This window comes from Aethalodelphis obliquidens, unplaced genomic scaffold (assembly GCF_003676395.1).
Source record: "Aethalodelphis obliquidens isolate GAN/ISIS:26980383/991018 unplaced genomic scaffold, ASM367639v1 scaffold85, whole genome shotgun sequence".
NCBI lineage: Eukaryota > Metazoa > Chordata > Mammalia > Artiodactyla > Delphinidae > Aethalodelphis > Aethalodelphis obliquidens.
In genome coordinates, this window is record NW_020838029.1 from 6,289,505 (window position 1) to 6,303,668 (window position 14,164).

General features: G+C 51.1%; 1 protein-coding gene across 8 annotated transcripts in view; it reads left to right on the plus strand.

Moving 5' to 3' along the window:
* DLG3 (discs large MAGUK scaffold protein 3) overlaps window positions 1-8,844 on the plus strand; it is a 65,487-nt gene extending 56,643 nt beyond the window's left edge. For 7 of the 8 annotated variants that reach the window (XM_027093596.1, XM_027093598.1, XM_027093599.1 and 4 more), the window contains 7 exons: window positions 1,551-1,592; window positions 2,884-2,934; window positions 3,527-3,628; window positions 4,414-4,586; window positions 4,983-5,092; window positions 5,427-5,518; window positions 6,579-8,844. In XM_027093596.1, the coding sequence (XP_026949397.1) occupies window positions 1,551-1,592; window positions 2,884-2,934; window positions 3,527-3,628; window positions 4,414-4,586; window positions 4,983-5,092; window positions 5,427-5,518; window positions 6,579-6,685 (677 nt within the window). In that variant the 3' untranslated portion in view covers window positions 6,686-8,844. The remainder of the gene's footprint in view (window positions 1-1,550; window positions 1,593-2,883; window positions 2,935-3,526; window positions 3,629-4,413; window positions 4,587-4,982; window positions 5,093-5,426; window positions 5,519-6,578) is intronic. The other variant, XM_027093597.1, reaches the window with a different exon arrangement.
* The last annotated feature ends 5,320 nt before the right edge of the window (window positions 8,845-14,164 follow it).

The window sequence follows — 14,164 nt, forward strand, 5'->3', positions numbered from 1 at the left end:
GTCACACTTTTGCTCTGGATCCCTGGTACCCTAATAAAAGCCTATCATTCATGTCTCTTTTTTTCCTTTTGTACCTTGAAATGGTGTGGAGCCGTCTTGGCATCCCACCTTATAAGTGAGGGGGGGCAAGAAGTGCTTCTCCAGAGGTGACCACTCAGCTCATCTCTAACCTATTGTTGAGGTGAGGGGTGCCCGCCTGTTGTATTCTTCTTCCAGTGACGCAGCACTAAAGAATTGGACTTAAGAATTAGCTGTTTCAGTCTCTCTAAACAGGGGGTAAGAGTACCGTGAAGCCCTTTACCCAGCGTACATCTGGGATGTCCCAGAAGGTTCAGGGGCCTCAGGAGATGGCTGTGGGCTGGCTCCCCACAGAGCATCTCTAAGGGGCTGAGCAGGTGGGAGCCTCGACAGCATTTTCTGGACTATATATATTTAGTGCTTTAGCTTGGGAAAACCCTGACCAACCTCTCCCCTCTGGAAAATAATCCTAGACTTGAAAAAGGAAGGGACCTAGATGACAGGGCTTTAGCCTCCCTGCTGTGCACACAGGCACGTGCACACACATGCGGCCGTGCCGGGCAGGTTCTGTTAGTGGATACTCTGCTTCCATAAGTAATAAAGGCGTGAGGGTAAAGGAGCTTCATCGGGGGGTTGCTCAGGAACTAGCATGGGTGGTGACTCAGCCAGTCCTTCCTGGGGGCCACAGCATATCACGGTCTGGAATAGTGTCATCTTGGCTGAAACGAGCAGTGTCTCACTCCATAGTTCGTTGTTTCCATGTTCCATCTTCATTCGACTGTCGTCTTGGGAGCGATGGGCTTTCTTTGGGCCAAACTGTGCTCTGTGCCTCCTGCAAGTGCGGCTGCTGGGCCCGCTCAGATGCGGGGAGGCCCCGACAGTCTGAGACAGGAGGATCGTCTTGTCTTCCCAGTGTTCTTCTTCATTTGTTGTCTCTGTGTTGTGACGTGTCTGTCTTCTCCTGGACGGAGGAGCATCCCCTTTCACCGCTGGGGCCAAGCCCTCTTTCCAGGTAGCAGCAGCAGGAGGGCTCTTGGTTCCACCCATTGGCCAACACGTCATTCCCTGCTGATTGCTCAACCAACCCAGTGCTTAGCCTCTTAGTCGTGCACAATTCTGTACTTCAGGGGTTCTATGTGGGGAGGAAATTCAAGAGCAGCCTGGTCGCTGGGCTTCTCTTTGCTACTGTCACTGCCTGTCTAGCATTGGGAGGTGCATATTGGGATAGGATTTGGAAACCATCCGAGTCAGTTCTTCTGATTCAGATGAAGAGGATGCTGCCAAAGATTGGAAGCTGGTAGTCTGTAGGGAGGGCCTTGGCAGCCCCAGAGGGCCCTGGGGACAAGTGCGAGGTGGCCGGGGCTCAGGATTGGAGCTGTGCCTCCCAGCTGGTAGCCTGATGTGGCAGGCCTCCCGTGGCCTGACTTGGTTGGCAGCTCAGTGTCTGGCTCTTGGAGCATTTGAGTTTTCTGCCGCGTGTGACCTCTCAGTGGTGTGTTCTGAATCGGAGTCTCTTTCTTGTTGGCTTGCAGAGGGAGTGACATCCAACACCAGTGACAGCGAAAGCAGTTCCAGTAAGTGTGTGTCATTCTCCCCCATGTCATGTAGCTCTACCATGTGTCCCAGCCATCCTCATTCCAGCGTTGCACGGCTGCCATTTCTGTTCAGAGGCTACTGCTTCTTTTAGCCATGTACACTTGGAGATCCTGGAAATGCTGTGGCCATTTTGTCCTTATGGGATGGGATTTAGGCTGTGTATTAAAGGGGAGAGCATAAGCCCTGCAGTTCTGGCCAGGACCTGACTTAAAAGCTTCCCTGGGCCCTGGGAAGGCTGAGCAGCCAGTGAGCAAATCCCTGCCGTAGCCACTATGGGCTGTAGGTGCTGCCAGTTTTACAGATTTGCTCAGAGACCAAAAGAAGAATGGCTCCTGTGGGATACTGTTCTGAATTGCCTTTCCAGGTCACTAGTACTCCCGGGGTTAAGGCTTGGTGTCCTTACCTTTTAGCTGGGCTAAATGACCAGATGACTGCCCAGTTTTCCTTCAGAGATCCTGTGACCAGGCCAGAGAAGCCACAATTCAAGCCGCATGAACTTTGGGACTACTGGCCTCTCAGGAGTTGTGGCTGGAGGCCCTGAGAATGCATCCTGGGGCTTGATGCAGATATCGCTGCCTTCCCCGGCACTGCCGTCGGCCACTTTGGGACCTCCTAGCGCCCAGTACCACGTCTCTTGGTGACTGTTTTAGGAAGAGCTCATCACTGCTAGGATAGATGGAGCTCTACCGTGAGGGGAGAGCAGTGCTCAGCACTGCTCTTAAAGGGCACTGAGGACCTTAGCCCAGCCTTGTGCCACCTTTCTGGTTGCTTCTTCCAGTGAAGGGGAGATAGGTAGACCCTTAAAAGGGGCAAAGTTTAGCTGCATCTTTGGGGACCTGCATGAGTGCCCTGACTCCCTTGCCTGCAGATGAGGGGACACAGGCAGTGTGTCTCGACCAGTTGACGCTTTCCTGTGATTCTCACCAGAGCAAGAAGGCAGCTGAGCACAGTAGAATATTACCTATAAGAAGAGTTCCGAGAAATTGAGGTGGCTTTTGGTGGAGGCTTCATGGCTTCTGGGTCATGTCCCTTTGCTCAGCTATATTTCACTGAACAAGAGGACTCCTGACTCCTGTCCCAGGGGCGGTGAAGGTCTTCCTGTGCTTTCTTGCCAATGGGAAGTAGATAGGCCCAAGGGCAGGTGTTAGCAAGTACCAGCTGACAAGGCTGTTTTCTGGCAGAGGTGGGGGTGAAGTGAACGTTGTAGGGAGATGAGGACACAGGGAGGCAGATGATAAAGTGCTAACATGTCTCCCTTTTTTGTTGCAGAAGGACAAGAGGATGCTATTTTGTCATATGAGCCAGTGACACGGCAAGAAAGTAAGCCCCCTTCTGAGAGCCTTGCCTTTGAGCCAATCTGGTGGTCATGGGGCCCGGCCCAGTGGTTGGCCGTGGCGGCAGAGGGGTGAAGGTGGGGGAGTAGGAGGGCAGCCAGTCCCTGGATGCCTCCTTCTCATCTACTTCTTCCTAGCGTTAGAACAGGGAAGGCCACCCAGCGTGCATCCCTCACTATACCTTTGCTTGCTGCCGGGATGCTTTCCGAAGGATAGGACAGATTGAAAAGGATGGCAGAGGTCGCTTTCAGTGGATGTGGCCACTGCTGAAAGAGAGGCTTCGGTCCCTCCCTTCCGTGGCTGCTCTGAAAACCCTTGCTCAGCTGTTGGTGCCCATGCAGAGATTTCTCCTGAATCTGTTGGAAAGGGAGATGCTTCTGGTTTCATACTTGCCGTGGACTTAGATATTCTCAAATTAAAGGCTCTTTCATGTCTTTGTAGTTAAAAGGCAGAATGGCTGAAGATGTGCTCTCCCGTCTGAGCAGTGGCTCCAGAGCCTCAGTGCTCCAGGCATACGGGGAGGGACAGCAGGCCGTCTGGTGGGGGCCTCACTGACTGTCTCTGTGCTTGCTCTCCAGTTCACTATGCAAGGCCTGTCATCATCCTGGGCCCAATGAAGGACAGAGTCAACGATGACCTGATTTCGGAGTTCCCGCATAAATTTGGATCCTGTGTACCACGTAAAAGCCCAGGGCATCTTTGGGAGGGAGGCGTTGGTGCCCTGGGAATTGTTGCTCTGATGTTTTATGGAAAGGGCCTGCGGCCAGGTTCTAGGGTTCTCTGGGAACAGGGTGCATCTAACACCCTGGAAGAGGGAGTTCCCTGGTGGTCCAGTGGCTAAGACTCCATGCTCCCAATGCAGGGAGCCCAGGTTCGATCCCTGGTCAGGGAAGTAGATCCCACATGCCGCCACGAAGATGCCGCATGCCACAAGTAAGACCCGGCACAGCTGAAAAAATAGTTTTAAAAAATGTAAAAAGTAAAAACCCACCCTGGAAGAGATTAGGCAGCAACGCATTCCCCCAAAACTGATGTGGGGAGGATTAAGACATCAGGCCGGCCTGCTCACTCCCTTGGAGAGGAGTTTGAGTCATGGTGGTTGGGAACGATTGGGCGCTTGGGGGTGCCCAGCCCACGAGGTGTGGGTGCAGCCCTCTGGTCGGCTTGTGAGGCTTGCTGGCTCCTGTACCACGTTTGGCACCCTCTGTCTGCCAGACCTTGGCCCAGGAAACCCCACCTTTCTGGTCCGGTTGAAGCTAAAGCAGATAGCTCCCAGCTTCTAACCTGGCTGTTAGAAGAGTTGTAGGCAAGACAAACTTCTTCCCAGCCTCTTTCCCCCGACTCATCTGAAAAGCACTGGAGTGGCCCTGGGGCCCGGCGGTGGTTGGGGGGAACAAGTCAGCTCTCCGGGGCTTGGGGCAGGTCGTTGTCCTTGCACCACAGAGCGTTTCCTCTCTTCCTGCAGATACTACCCGGCCTCGGCGTGATAATGAAGTGGATGGGCAAGACTACCACTTTGTGGTCTCCCGAGAACAGATGGAGAAGGATATTCAGGACAACAAGTTCATCGAGGCAGGCCAATTCAACGATAATCTCTATGGGACCAGCATCCAGTCAGTGAGGGCAGTTGCAGAGAGGGTAAGGAGAGAGGCGGAGGCGGTGGCCCTACGAAATTACCCTCAAAGGGAGCACAGAAATGCTGCAGCCAAAGTTCTGCGTGGATCCTCATCCTTCCAGCACATGGCCCTACCCAGTGGCAGTGCTGACCAACGCCACGCCCACTCCACGTGTTCCCAGCCCCAGGTTGGAGGCATCTGTCTCCTCTGCGCAACTCACCCCAGAGCGTCACCCACCTGCAGCTTCACATGTGGCCTTGTCTGGGTAGTAGGAGCAAAATGTGGAGCCTGGGTACCTCAGAAGTAGAATCTTCCAGGCCGCTCTGGGTGGCCCCATGTTTCCCGCAGGTGGATGTTTGGGTTAGCACAGGGCGTAGACAGGGACTGGGTGGACTGATGCCAGTCTTTGCTTTTTCAGGGCAAGCACTGCATCTTAGATGTTTCTGGCAATGCTATCAAGAGGCTGCAGCAGTCACAACTTTACCCCATTGCCATTTTCATCAAGCCCAAGTCCATTGAAGCGCTTATGTAAGTATTTGCTGAGACTCTCGGCTAGGAGAGGGCCCTGGAAAGGAAATGAAAAATCAGGTGGTTTGTTGGGCAGGGGTAAGACCCAATGGGTGCTCCGTGGAATGTCTGCGCCCCACCCTGTTCACTGGGGGCTCCTTTGGATTCGAGTGCACTTGCGTGTATTCCTGGTTGAGCTTTCAAACCTGGAAGGTTTGAGGAATGTTGAGCCTTGGGCCGCTGCTGCTCTCAGAGGGCAGCTGAGCAGCTCTTCAGGGAGCCTGGAACAATCCTTTATGTTAATCAAAACATAGAACCTAGTTTTGGGTACTGTTTTCTTCCGTGTCTTTGGCAGGGAAATGAACCGACGGCAGACATATGAACAAGCAAATAAGATCTATGACAAAGCCATGAAACTGGAGCAGGAGTTTGGAGAATACTTCACAGGTGAGTCTCCCCATTGCACAGCTGGGGTAACATGGGAGCAGCTGGACACCTATTCTGTGAGTGTTTCCAAGAGGCCCAGACACCTTGCACAGAGTTTCTGGGTGCTTTTGAGCTCAAGCATTGCCAAAGTACTCAAGTGCCCTCCAGCCAGAGGAGTTGAGCCAGTTTCTGGTATCAACCACCATCACCAAATGCTGCCTTTGATCGTTTTTGTTCGTCTTCATGTCCCTCCTAGATTGTAGGCTCCCTGTTTTAGTTTGTTTCCCTCCCTCCCAGGCTCCCCCATCCAGCACTTGTCCTTGCATGTTTTATGTACTGAGTGAATGTTTGTTGATGATGATGATTCCCTGGCGTGGTGTTCAGGCTGTCGTCTGTCAGTGTGTGTGTTTATATGGTCACCTACTTTAGAAGGGTCAGTTCCTAAAAGGTTGGGAAGGTTTCTGTGTAATATGTTGCTTACCTTTTGAAGTACAGGGACATATGTGTGCAAGGTGGTGCTGAGTGAACTCTAGCTGGTGGTGCTACAAGGTTACCGGGGGACAGGATTCATAACTGTCCTCGCATACCTTGGGTCTTGGAGCTCCCTTTTCTGTTAGCATCCATGTCATTGTTTGTCGGGTTGACCTCTGACATGGAGCAGATGTGACGGCCCCAGGAGCACGACACCTTGCCAGAAATTGTGGCTTTTTCAGCTCTTGCTCTGGATAACCAGGATTTTCCACATCTTCTGGTAAGGCTGCGTTAGAATTACCAGCTGCCGGCCTCATGGCAGCCGAGAGGGGCATGATCTACAAGGTCTGGCATCTAATGGGTGCTCAATAAACATTTCTGAAGAACACATTTTCCTACTAATTGCTGCTCAGTCTCACTGTCTTAGCAAGTTGACATCAAGCCCCGGGCCTGCAGTGCCCACCAGTTTCCCCAGCGACCTGGGCTCCCAGACGGCCGCCTAGTGAATGAGCGGGGCTGAGCTGTGGGACAGTTGGGATGGGCCAGACTGTCAGGGTTTGGGGCAGGGGGTTGCTGTGGACCACAGTAATAATTCTGTTTTCCTCTTCAGCCATTGTACAGGGTGACTCACTGGAAGAGATTTATAACAAAATCAAACAAATCATTGAGGACCAGTCTGGGCACTACATTTGGGTCCCATCCCCTGAAAAACTCTGAAGAATCCCCTCCAACCATTCTATTGTGAACAGAAGAAACCAAGTCCCTCTTCCCTCCTCCCTCTTCATTCCTGTCCCCATGGGGAGAACAGATGACTACTGTTCTTGTCCCCTTTTTTAGATATGTCCAAAAAATTGAGTTTTCTAGTCCTGTTCTGTTTTTTTAAATTTTTGTTTTGTTTTAGTTTATTTTTTGGGATGATGCCATCTCACTCATCATGTGACTGCGCCCATTCCTGCATGGACCTTTCCCAAGCACTAGCACAGGTGCAAATCCATCAGAGTCATTGTTTTCATAAAACCAAGCAGAAGCGAAGAGAAGAGAGGAGGACTGATGGAAAGACAGACTGGACAGCTGCGCGGCTTATGAAGCGAGCCCCGCGCACCCCGCGAGGAGAGGCTCCCAGGCTTTGCTACGATCTGTACACTGCCTCGCGGCTTGGGACAGCGCGGTCATGGTGACAGAAAGTATCTTATTTATATATAGATATATATATGTAATTTATATAAAATATATAGAAATTATTATATATATATATATTATACACTCTCATATAATATATATATATATTCACACGCATTTGGACTAGAAAATCTATGGAGACTTCATCAATGGTACTGTGTTATTAGAGAAATGCTTTAATTTTCATATTCCAATCAGATGGCATCTTATATCCCAACTGGTTGGGGAGGGAGTGAAAGTGGTAGTAAGTGCTGTAACGAGGGCACCCGCATTGGTCATTCTCTTGAGAGCTGGGCTTTTCTTTAGGAGGGGTCAGGTCAGCCAGAGAACGGTGAGAAAGGGCTTCGGCCCGGGGGCCAGAGGCTTGGAGCTGTGACCCTAGAGCCGATGCTGCCCTTGGGGCACAGTCAGGCCCGCGTGTGGGGAGCGAGAGAATGGCTAACGGTGCTCCCAACGTATTAAATTGCCAATTGTTTTATGCCACCTGATGTGTCTGCATGAGAGGTTTCCTTTTTGTTCATTTTTAAGCTGCTGTTAAACCAAAACCATGTTGTGCTACTGTGTCAGCCTTTTCATTCTTCCAAATTTTACTTTTACTATTTAAGTGAATGTGTAGAATCCAATTTGACCGTGTTCTAAAGGCTCATGATGTTCTGGAGGAGCCGGGCCTTGTGATAGACTAGGCGACCCGGGCTTGGCCATCCCGTCAGCGGAAAGGGAAGTGGGGGCAGGTGAGAACCGACAGGAGCTGGGCCTCCTACTGTAACGTGTCCCTTCACTCACCTGCCAGGGACATGCTGGGCTCAGCTGAGGCTCTGTCATGGGGCCCACTGGCAGGGACGGGGAGTCACTTGCCTTCCAGCTCTGCGCTGGGACAGTGGGACGGCCCTGAGCTTGGCCAGCCGCGTAATGAAAAGTTTGATTTGGGTTTTTTTCGCAGCTGCTTCATATGCCCTACCTACCCCAATCCCTCACCAACAGCTGGTAGCTTACTGTTTCTTCAAGAAGAAAGTAGACTTTAATGCTGTCAATTTGAGCTGTAGAGCTACAATTCACTTACTGTTGAGATGTGAAACCCTGTTGCTTTTTCCCAGAGTCAGACGGCAGTGTTTGTGGTCAAGGGGGTTTTTCTCTGACCAGAAATGCAGGCGGCAGGTGTGGCCCAGGCCCTGCCCCACCATGCTCCTTTGAAGCCACCATGCCTCCCTCAGCTCCACGCTGGAGGCACGACCCAGGGGAGAAGAGCGTGGACATGCTTGGCCCCAGGGTTGAGCCTGTTGTTTCCTAGCCCACCGTGTTACAACTGGTGCAAAGCATACATGTCGAAGATGCTTTGAGCGCTACCAGGCAGATTTAGGAAGTCTGTTAACAGTTCTCCTACCGGCATGATGAGGCTAACTGTAAAGTGTGGGGCCCAGAATGTGGGTAAAGAAAGGGCAGCAGCTTTACCTGCGCAGTACACTGGATTGGAGGCAAGAGGGGTAAAGTGGTGTCCGATTATGACTCTGGGGAGGAGGGGGTGAGCTGGGAGTGTTTTGATTTCTCTGATGTTAAGTGATGTAGTCTGAGTGATGCTCAACCCTCTACCCCTCCCAGGGAAGAAAAGCAGAGATTCAAAGCAAGCATGACACTAGTTGGTTTACCAGTGTTCCTTCCAAGGAGACATATATTTTTTAATAAATGATAGTTGCAATGAACTGTGGCTCAGAGACCTTCTTGAAGTAGTTGAGAGGGGAGGGTGGGGGCACAGCAGTGGGAAACGTGTCCCAAACCTTTGGAGGCCAAAAGGCTCTCTGCTTAGTGACCATCAGCTGACCGAGTCAGGTGTTCCTCTGGATGGCTCTAGACTCCTGTGGTCATAACAGGTCCTTTGTGAAAGCTTTGCGCTCAGTCTTCTACCCCACCCCCAAAAAACTGCCTCAGGTAGTGCTGGCCAGGTGTGTGTGGAGGGCATCCACGGCCTTCAGGGCAAAATGGCAAAGGTACACAAAGACAGGAGGTGCTTAATGCAGCACAGATGTTTGTTAGAGACAGCGGGAGCCAAGGCAGGAGCAGAGAGCCGAGTAATAAACATGGTAAGAAAAAGCTGGGCTCCCAGCTACCAGAAAGCATTAGAGCCCAGGGGGAATGAGGGTGAGATGGGCCCAGTTTGCAGAGCAGGGTGGCAGTCATCCCGGCAGCCCTGTGATGAGAGGAGGAGCGCTTAGAGCAGGTGCCTGTGACGTGGCTGATGTCCCTGTAGCTTGTGTGAAGAAGCCTGAGGACGTCCTGCTGTGGTTCAGCTCAAGAGCGATGACTGTGTGGGGGCCGAACCACAGCAAGGACAACAGTGCTTAGCTGTTTGCAGGGTGCTTCTTTTCACACATTCTCATTTGCTAGAAGGCAGCCTAACAAAAAGGAGTCCCCAAAGTGCTCTGTGGGGTTTTAAGGAAATCCACCTCCTAAGTGTAAAGGGCACAAAGAGCTGGCCTCCGATCCCGCTGTGCTGAGACTCTGGCTCCACAGCTGCTGTCCCTCCTAGAGGCGGCGCGGCTGAAGAAAACGCAGCCCCGGAGGGAAGATGCTGAGCAACTTGGAAAGAGCAGAGGTGGACACCCTGACCCTGAACTCTACCGCCGCCTTCTCCACTGGGAGGCAACGCTGTGCTCTCTCCCCGGCTCTGCTGCTGACAACGCAGCCAGTCCCACCCCAGCCTCTTCGTCTCTAACAGACCTTAAATTAAAACATTCCTAGGATGATGCTGACTACATAAAGTATTTGTTCAGATGCAAATGACCAACTTTGTCTTAAGGTGAAAGTGGTTCTAGAAATTAGCTAATGAAAGCAAAATCTTTACCAAAACTAGCGTGGAAGTTATGCTCAAGGATGAAGCTAATACAGATAGATAGAGAGGAAGGTAGGGGTTGAGCTGCAGGACTGGGAAGGGACTACAGGGGGAGTATCCTGAGCAGGTCCAAGTCAAGCTAAAAAGGATGGGACTGCAAAGGGACACTGGGCTCCTTGAGCAGAAAGGTCAGTACTAAAGGACAATGGAGCCCTCTCCACGGGGACAGCACTTGCCTGGTGCGAACCACTGGAGGCTCACGGTGTCAGAGTGGCTGCTGAGAGAGAGAGCCTTAGCTTTCTCAAGACAACCCCACGAGCGAGCGCCTGCGGGAGACGCTCACCTCAGTGCTCCCACGTTTTGCCCTTCATCCCTGTTCCCAACTAGGGTTTCATGGCCTCGATGCCACTAATCTTACCCATTCAGTCAGTTCCGTGGCACCTCTAGGACATTCTATTATTACTGCAAGTAACTTTCTGAAGCTCAAATTCCAATTTCCTCCAAAGCCTCTCTTCCTCATCACTTCCCAGAAACAGCAGAACTGGCACCCCCCCTTCCCCCCACTCCCCGCACACCTTGGTTCCTGGGGGTCTTGGTTCCAGTGGGGTCTTGGTAGCAAGAGCTTTCGCAGAGGATAGTCTGTTTCAGCTGTGAAGCCCCAACTAGATTTTATCTGAAGCACTGAGCCTGTTGTCGCAGGGGGATACCCACTGGTGGTTTCCACATTAGACCTAATGGACTCTCTCTGCGTCCTGTCCCTCCCCCGGCACTCGCACTGTCACCAGAAGCATCTAGCACACGGCAGGGGACTGGAAAGTGGGTGGTTTGAGAAGAAGGAGTCAGACCTGCCTGCTGGTGGTGAAGAACATGTGCAAGCGGATGCTCTCCTGACTGGCCTTCCTGTCACCACAGCCATCCTCCCTGTAGCTGATAGAATCGGCCTACTAAAGTGCCCTCCCTCCCCATGGGGGCTCTGTTGCCTACAGGGAAGAAGAGTCCAAGCTCCTTATCATGGCGTCCCTGCCCTTTCCCTCCTGCCTCGTCTGGCTGTGGCCCCGTCTGCTCCAGCCATGAGTTCTCTGAATGCAGCACAACCCTGTGTCTTTGCTGACTTTCTTTTTCTGCCCATAAAAGCCCTCGCTGCCACCCCCTTGATCACCTGCAAAACTCCTGTCAACATTTTAAGACTCCATTCAAGAATTCCCCTCATTCTATGCTGCCTTTCCTGAAGTACCTCTTCTGCCCCCATGCCGTGGGTCACAATGACCCTTCCTTCCTTTGTGCTGTTGTTAGACCCTGTAAGAACTTTCACCATCATCGTAACCGCTAACACTTATTTCACACTTACTATGTGACAGGCACCGTGCTCAGTGCTTTGTGCGTTTTAAATCATTTATTGCCAAAAACAGCCCTATGAGGTTGGTGCTCTTATCCTTATTTTCCCGTTGAAACTGAGGCACACGGAGGTCATGCAGCTAATACGCGGCAGTGAGTCAAGCGCAGGCCAGCTGCAGTGGCTGTGCTCTCAAGCGCTGCGCTGCTTCTTCCTCTGCCACACGTTTTCTGGCCCTTCTCTCTTGACATCTGGCTTCCTCTCCTTGACTGCTCTTTGCGAGCAGAGACTGTCCTATTTCCCTTCCCATTTCCAGCATTCGGCACAGTATCTGTCGCATAGCAGGTACTCAGTAAAAGAGAAGATGTCCTAGTCTTTGGCTCAAGCTTGGAGGGAAGAGATTTGACGAGGCCCAAACCTGTGGTGAATGTGAATTTTGTTTTCTGTTTTATGGAGAACCTCCATTCTGGAGTTCCTGCTACTTCCTTTGGGATCTTGCTCCAATTATGACTCCTTTCCATCTCCAACCACTTCCTCTCCTTTAGCTCCTTCCCCTTCTTTTCACTCTGCTGCCTGTTCACCAGGAACTGAACAGTCCCCCAGCTCTGCTCCCACTTACTGACCATTTGTTCGTTCAGCACAAGTTTATCCAGTGCCCAGAAGCTCTCAGGGTCAGCCAGAACCTCCCAAGCATGACTTTCAAAGACTCCTCTCTCAGCCATAGCGTCAGAGAAAGATGAACATGCCACATCCCCCGCTCCTCACAGTGACTCCATTCCTCCCTGGAGCCCTATGGCTGCAAGGAAGACTGCTTCACCCACTCTTCTCCCCCATCCTAAGTGCTACCATTTTCCTAGTCACCTAAGCTCAAAATCTGATTTCTCTCCTTTGGTCATCATAGCCAGTCTCCTACCAAAACTTGATTCTTTAGTGTCTGTTCAATTTAGTGCTTTGTTTTCATTATCACTGCCCCTACCCTTGCAATAACAAGAGCCACAAATCAAACAAAGACAGTCCCTGCCCTCAGGGAGCTTCTAGTCTAGTGGGGGGAGGCAACAAGCAAGTAACTAAGTATATATAATTACGTGTTATACTAAACGCTGTGAAAGAAATAAATAGGAGGCAGCAATAGAGGGTAATATAGCGAGGGGCCCTGCTTAGAGACGGCTTCTCTGAGGAGGTAGACGTTCAGGTCAGACCTATAAGGTCAGCAGGGCTAGCCTGGTGGGGGAGGGGTGTGGGATGTAGGCAAGCGAAGTACTGAACACCCTCTGCGGGCCCCGATCTGCTTTTCCCCATTATCTCCTGTATTTCTCTATAAACCAATCTAGACTACTTGCCTTTTCACCTGTGAGCAAAGCCTCTGTCTGGAATGTTTCCAGTCCCGATCGCTATGAAACGCTTCAGGTTTCGGCTTCAATGGCATTTTTCATGATGACGTCACTGGTCTCTCCAGAAGAGCTTCCCCCTCCCTTCCTTTGCACCACTTTAGCAGTTTATACGAACTTACTCTGTTCTTCCTCGTCCATAACATACTTCAACTAGACAAAAAGCTTCTAGAAGGCTGGGATTGCATCTGGTGTATCTTTGTAGCCGTCACAGCAGCTACTACAATGCTACATGCTCAATATAGGACTGTTGAATGAGCTCCCTCTCTCTGGGCCTCACTATCTAAAACAGGAGGAAGTTGCACAGATGATCTCTATGGCCTCTTCTGGCCCTTAACGCTTATTGACAATGATAAAATAGAATTCTAAAGGACATGTACTGTGCGGAATCCCTCACAAAAAGGAAGTTCATGCCTTGTGTGGACTTACAGTTGGAGAAAAACAAATGAACAGTGATGCAGGTGACGTGAACGGCTTAAATACAGCTGCCAAAGAACATGGCCCAAGGTTTATACATGATCACACGTTACACACAGAGGCTAGGTGCCTGCTGGAAAGGAGGGGGCAAAAGGAGCCACAGATGTGTGGACTAGGACATGGGAAATTTCCTTTTCCCAGTTGGGTGGAGGCACACGATCCCAGGACAGCTTAAAATAATAGAAAACTGTGGTAGAAGAGGGCGCTGCTTCTCATTACTTACCGTTATACAAAGAAATGGCGCTAGGGAAATATGGGAATGGAGGTGTCAAACGTGCCACTAGATGCCCTCCTAAGGAGAGTGTAGGTGCCCCACGGTGGCAAATAGTAGTTCCTGGTGGTGGTTCCCACGAGAGCATGAGGGCCGTCAGCTGTGAGACGCCAACCAGGAAGTACTTCCTGGTTCCGAGGCCCCTGCAGGCAGTGATACACCAGGTTTGGCTTTTAGTCACAGCAATTGCTGGCTTTGTGTTTGTTAAATTAAATGTGAGCTTATCAATTTTCAACTTTTCTTGAGGCATTAAAAAGGTTCCCAGGGGGCTTCCCTGGTGGCGCAGTGGTTGAGAGTCCGCCTGCCGATGCAGGGGACACGGGCTCGTGCCCCGGTCTGGGAGGATCCCACATGCCGCAGAGCGGCTGGGCCCGTGAGCCATGGCCGCTGAGCCTGTGCGTCCGGAGCCTGTGCTCTGCAACGGGAGAGGCCACAACAGTGAGAGGCCTGTGTACCGCAAAAAAAAAAAAAAAAAAAAAAAAAGATAACCAAAAATTAGACTTATAAAAGAGGGTAAAATTTTCCAAGGCCAATGAAGGGAAAAATGAAAAAAAAAAAAAAAAAGAACTCAAAAGGTAAAGGTAAAAAGATCCTAAAAAAGCCAAAGGGGAACCCACCCTCCTTATTGTTAAGCAGAGGAGACAAAAATGGTGCTTGCTCTCCGGGGTCTGCTAGAGTTCACCGCACTATTTCTAGAGAAGAAATAACAACAGGCAATAGAGAA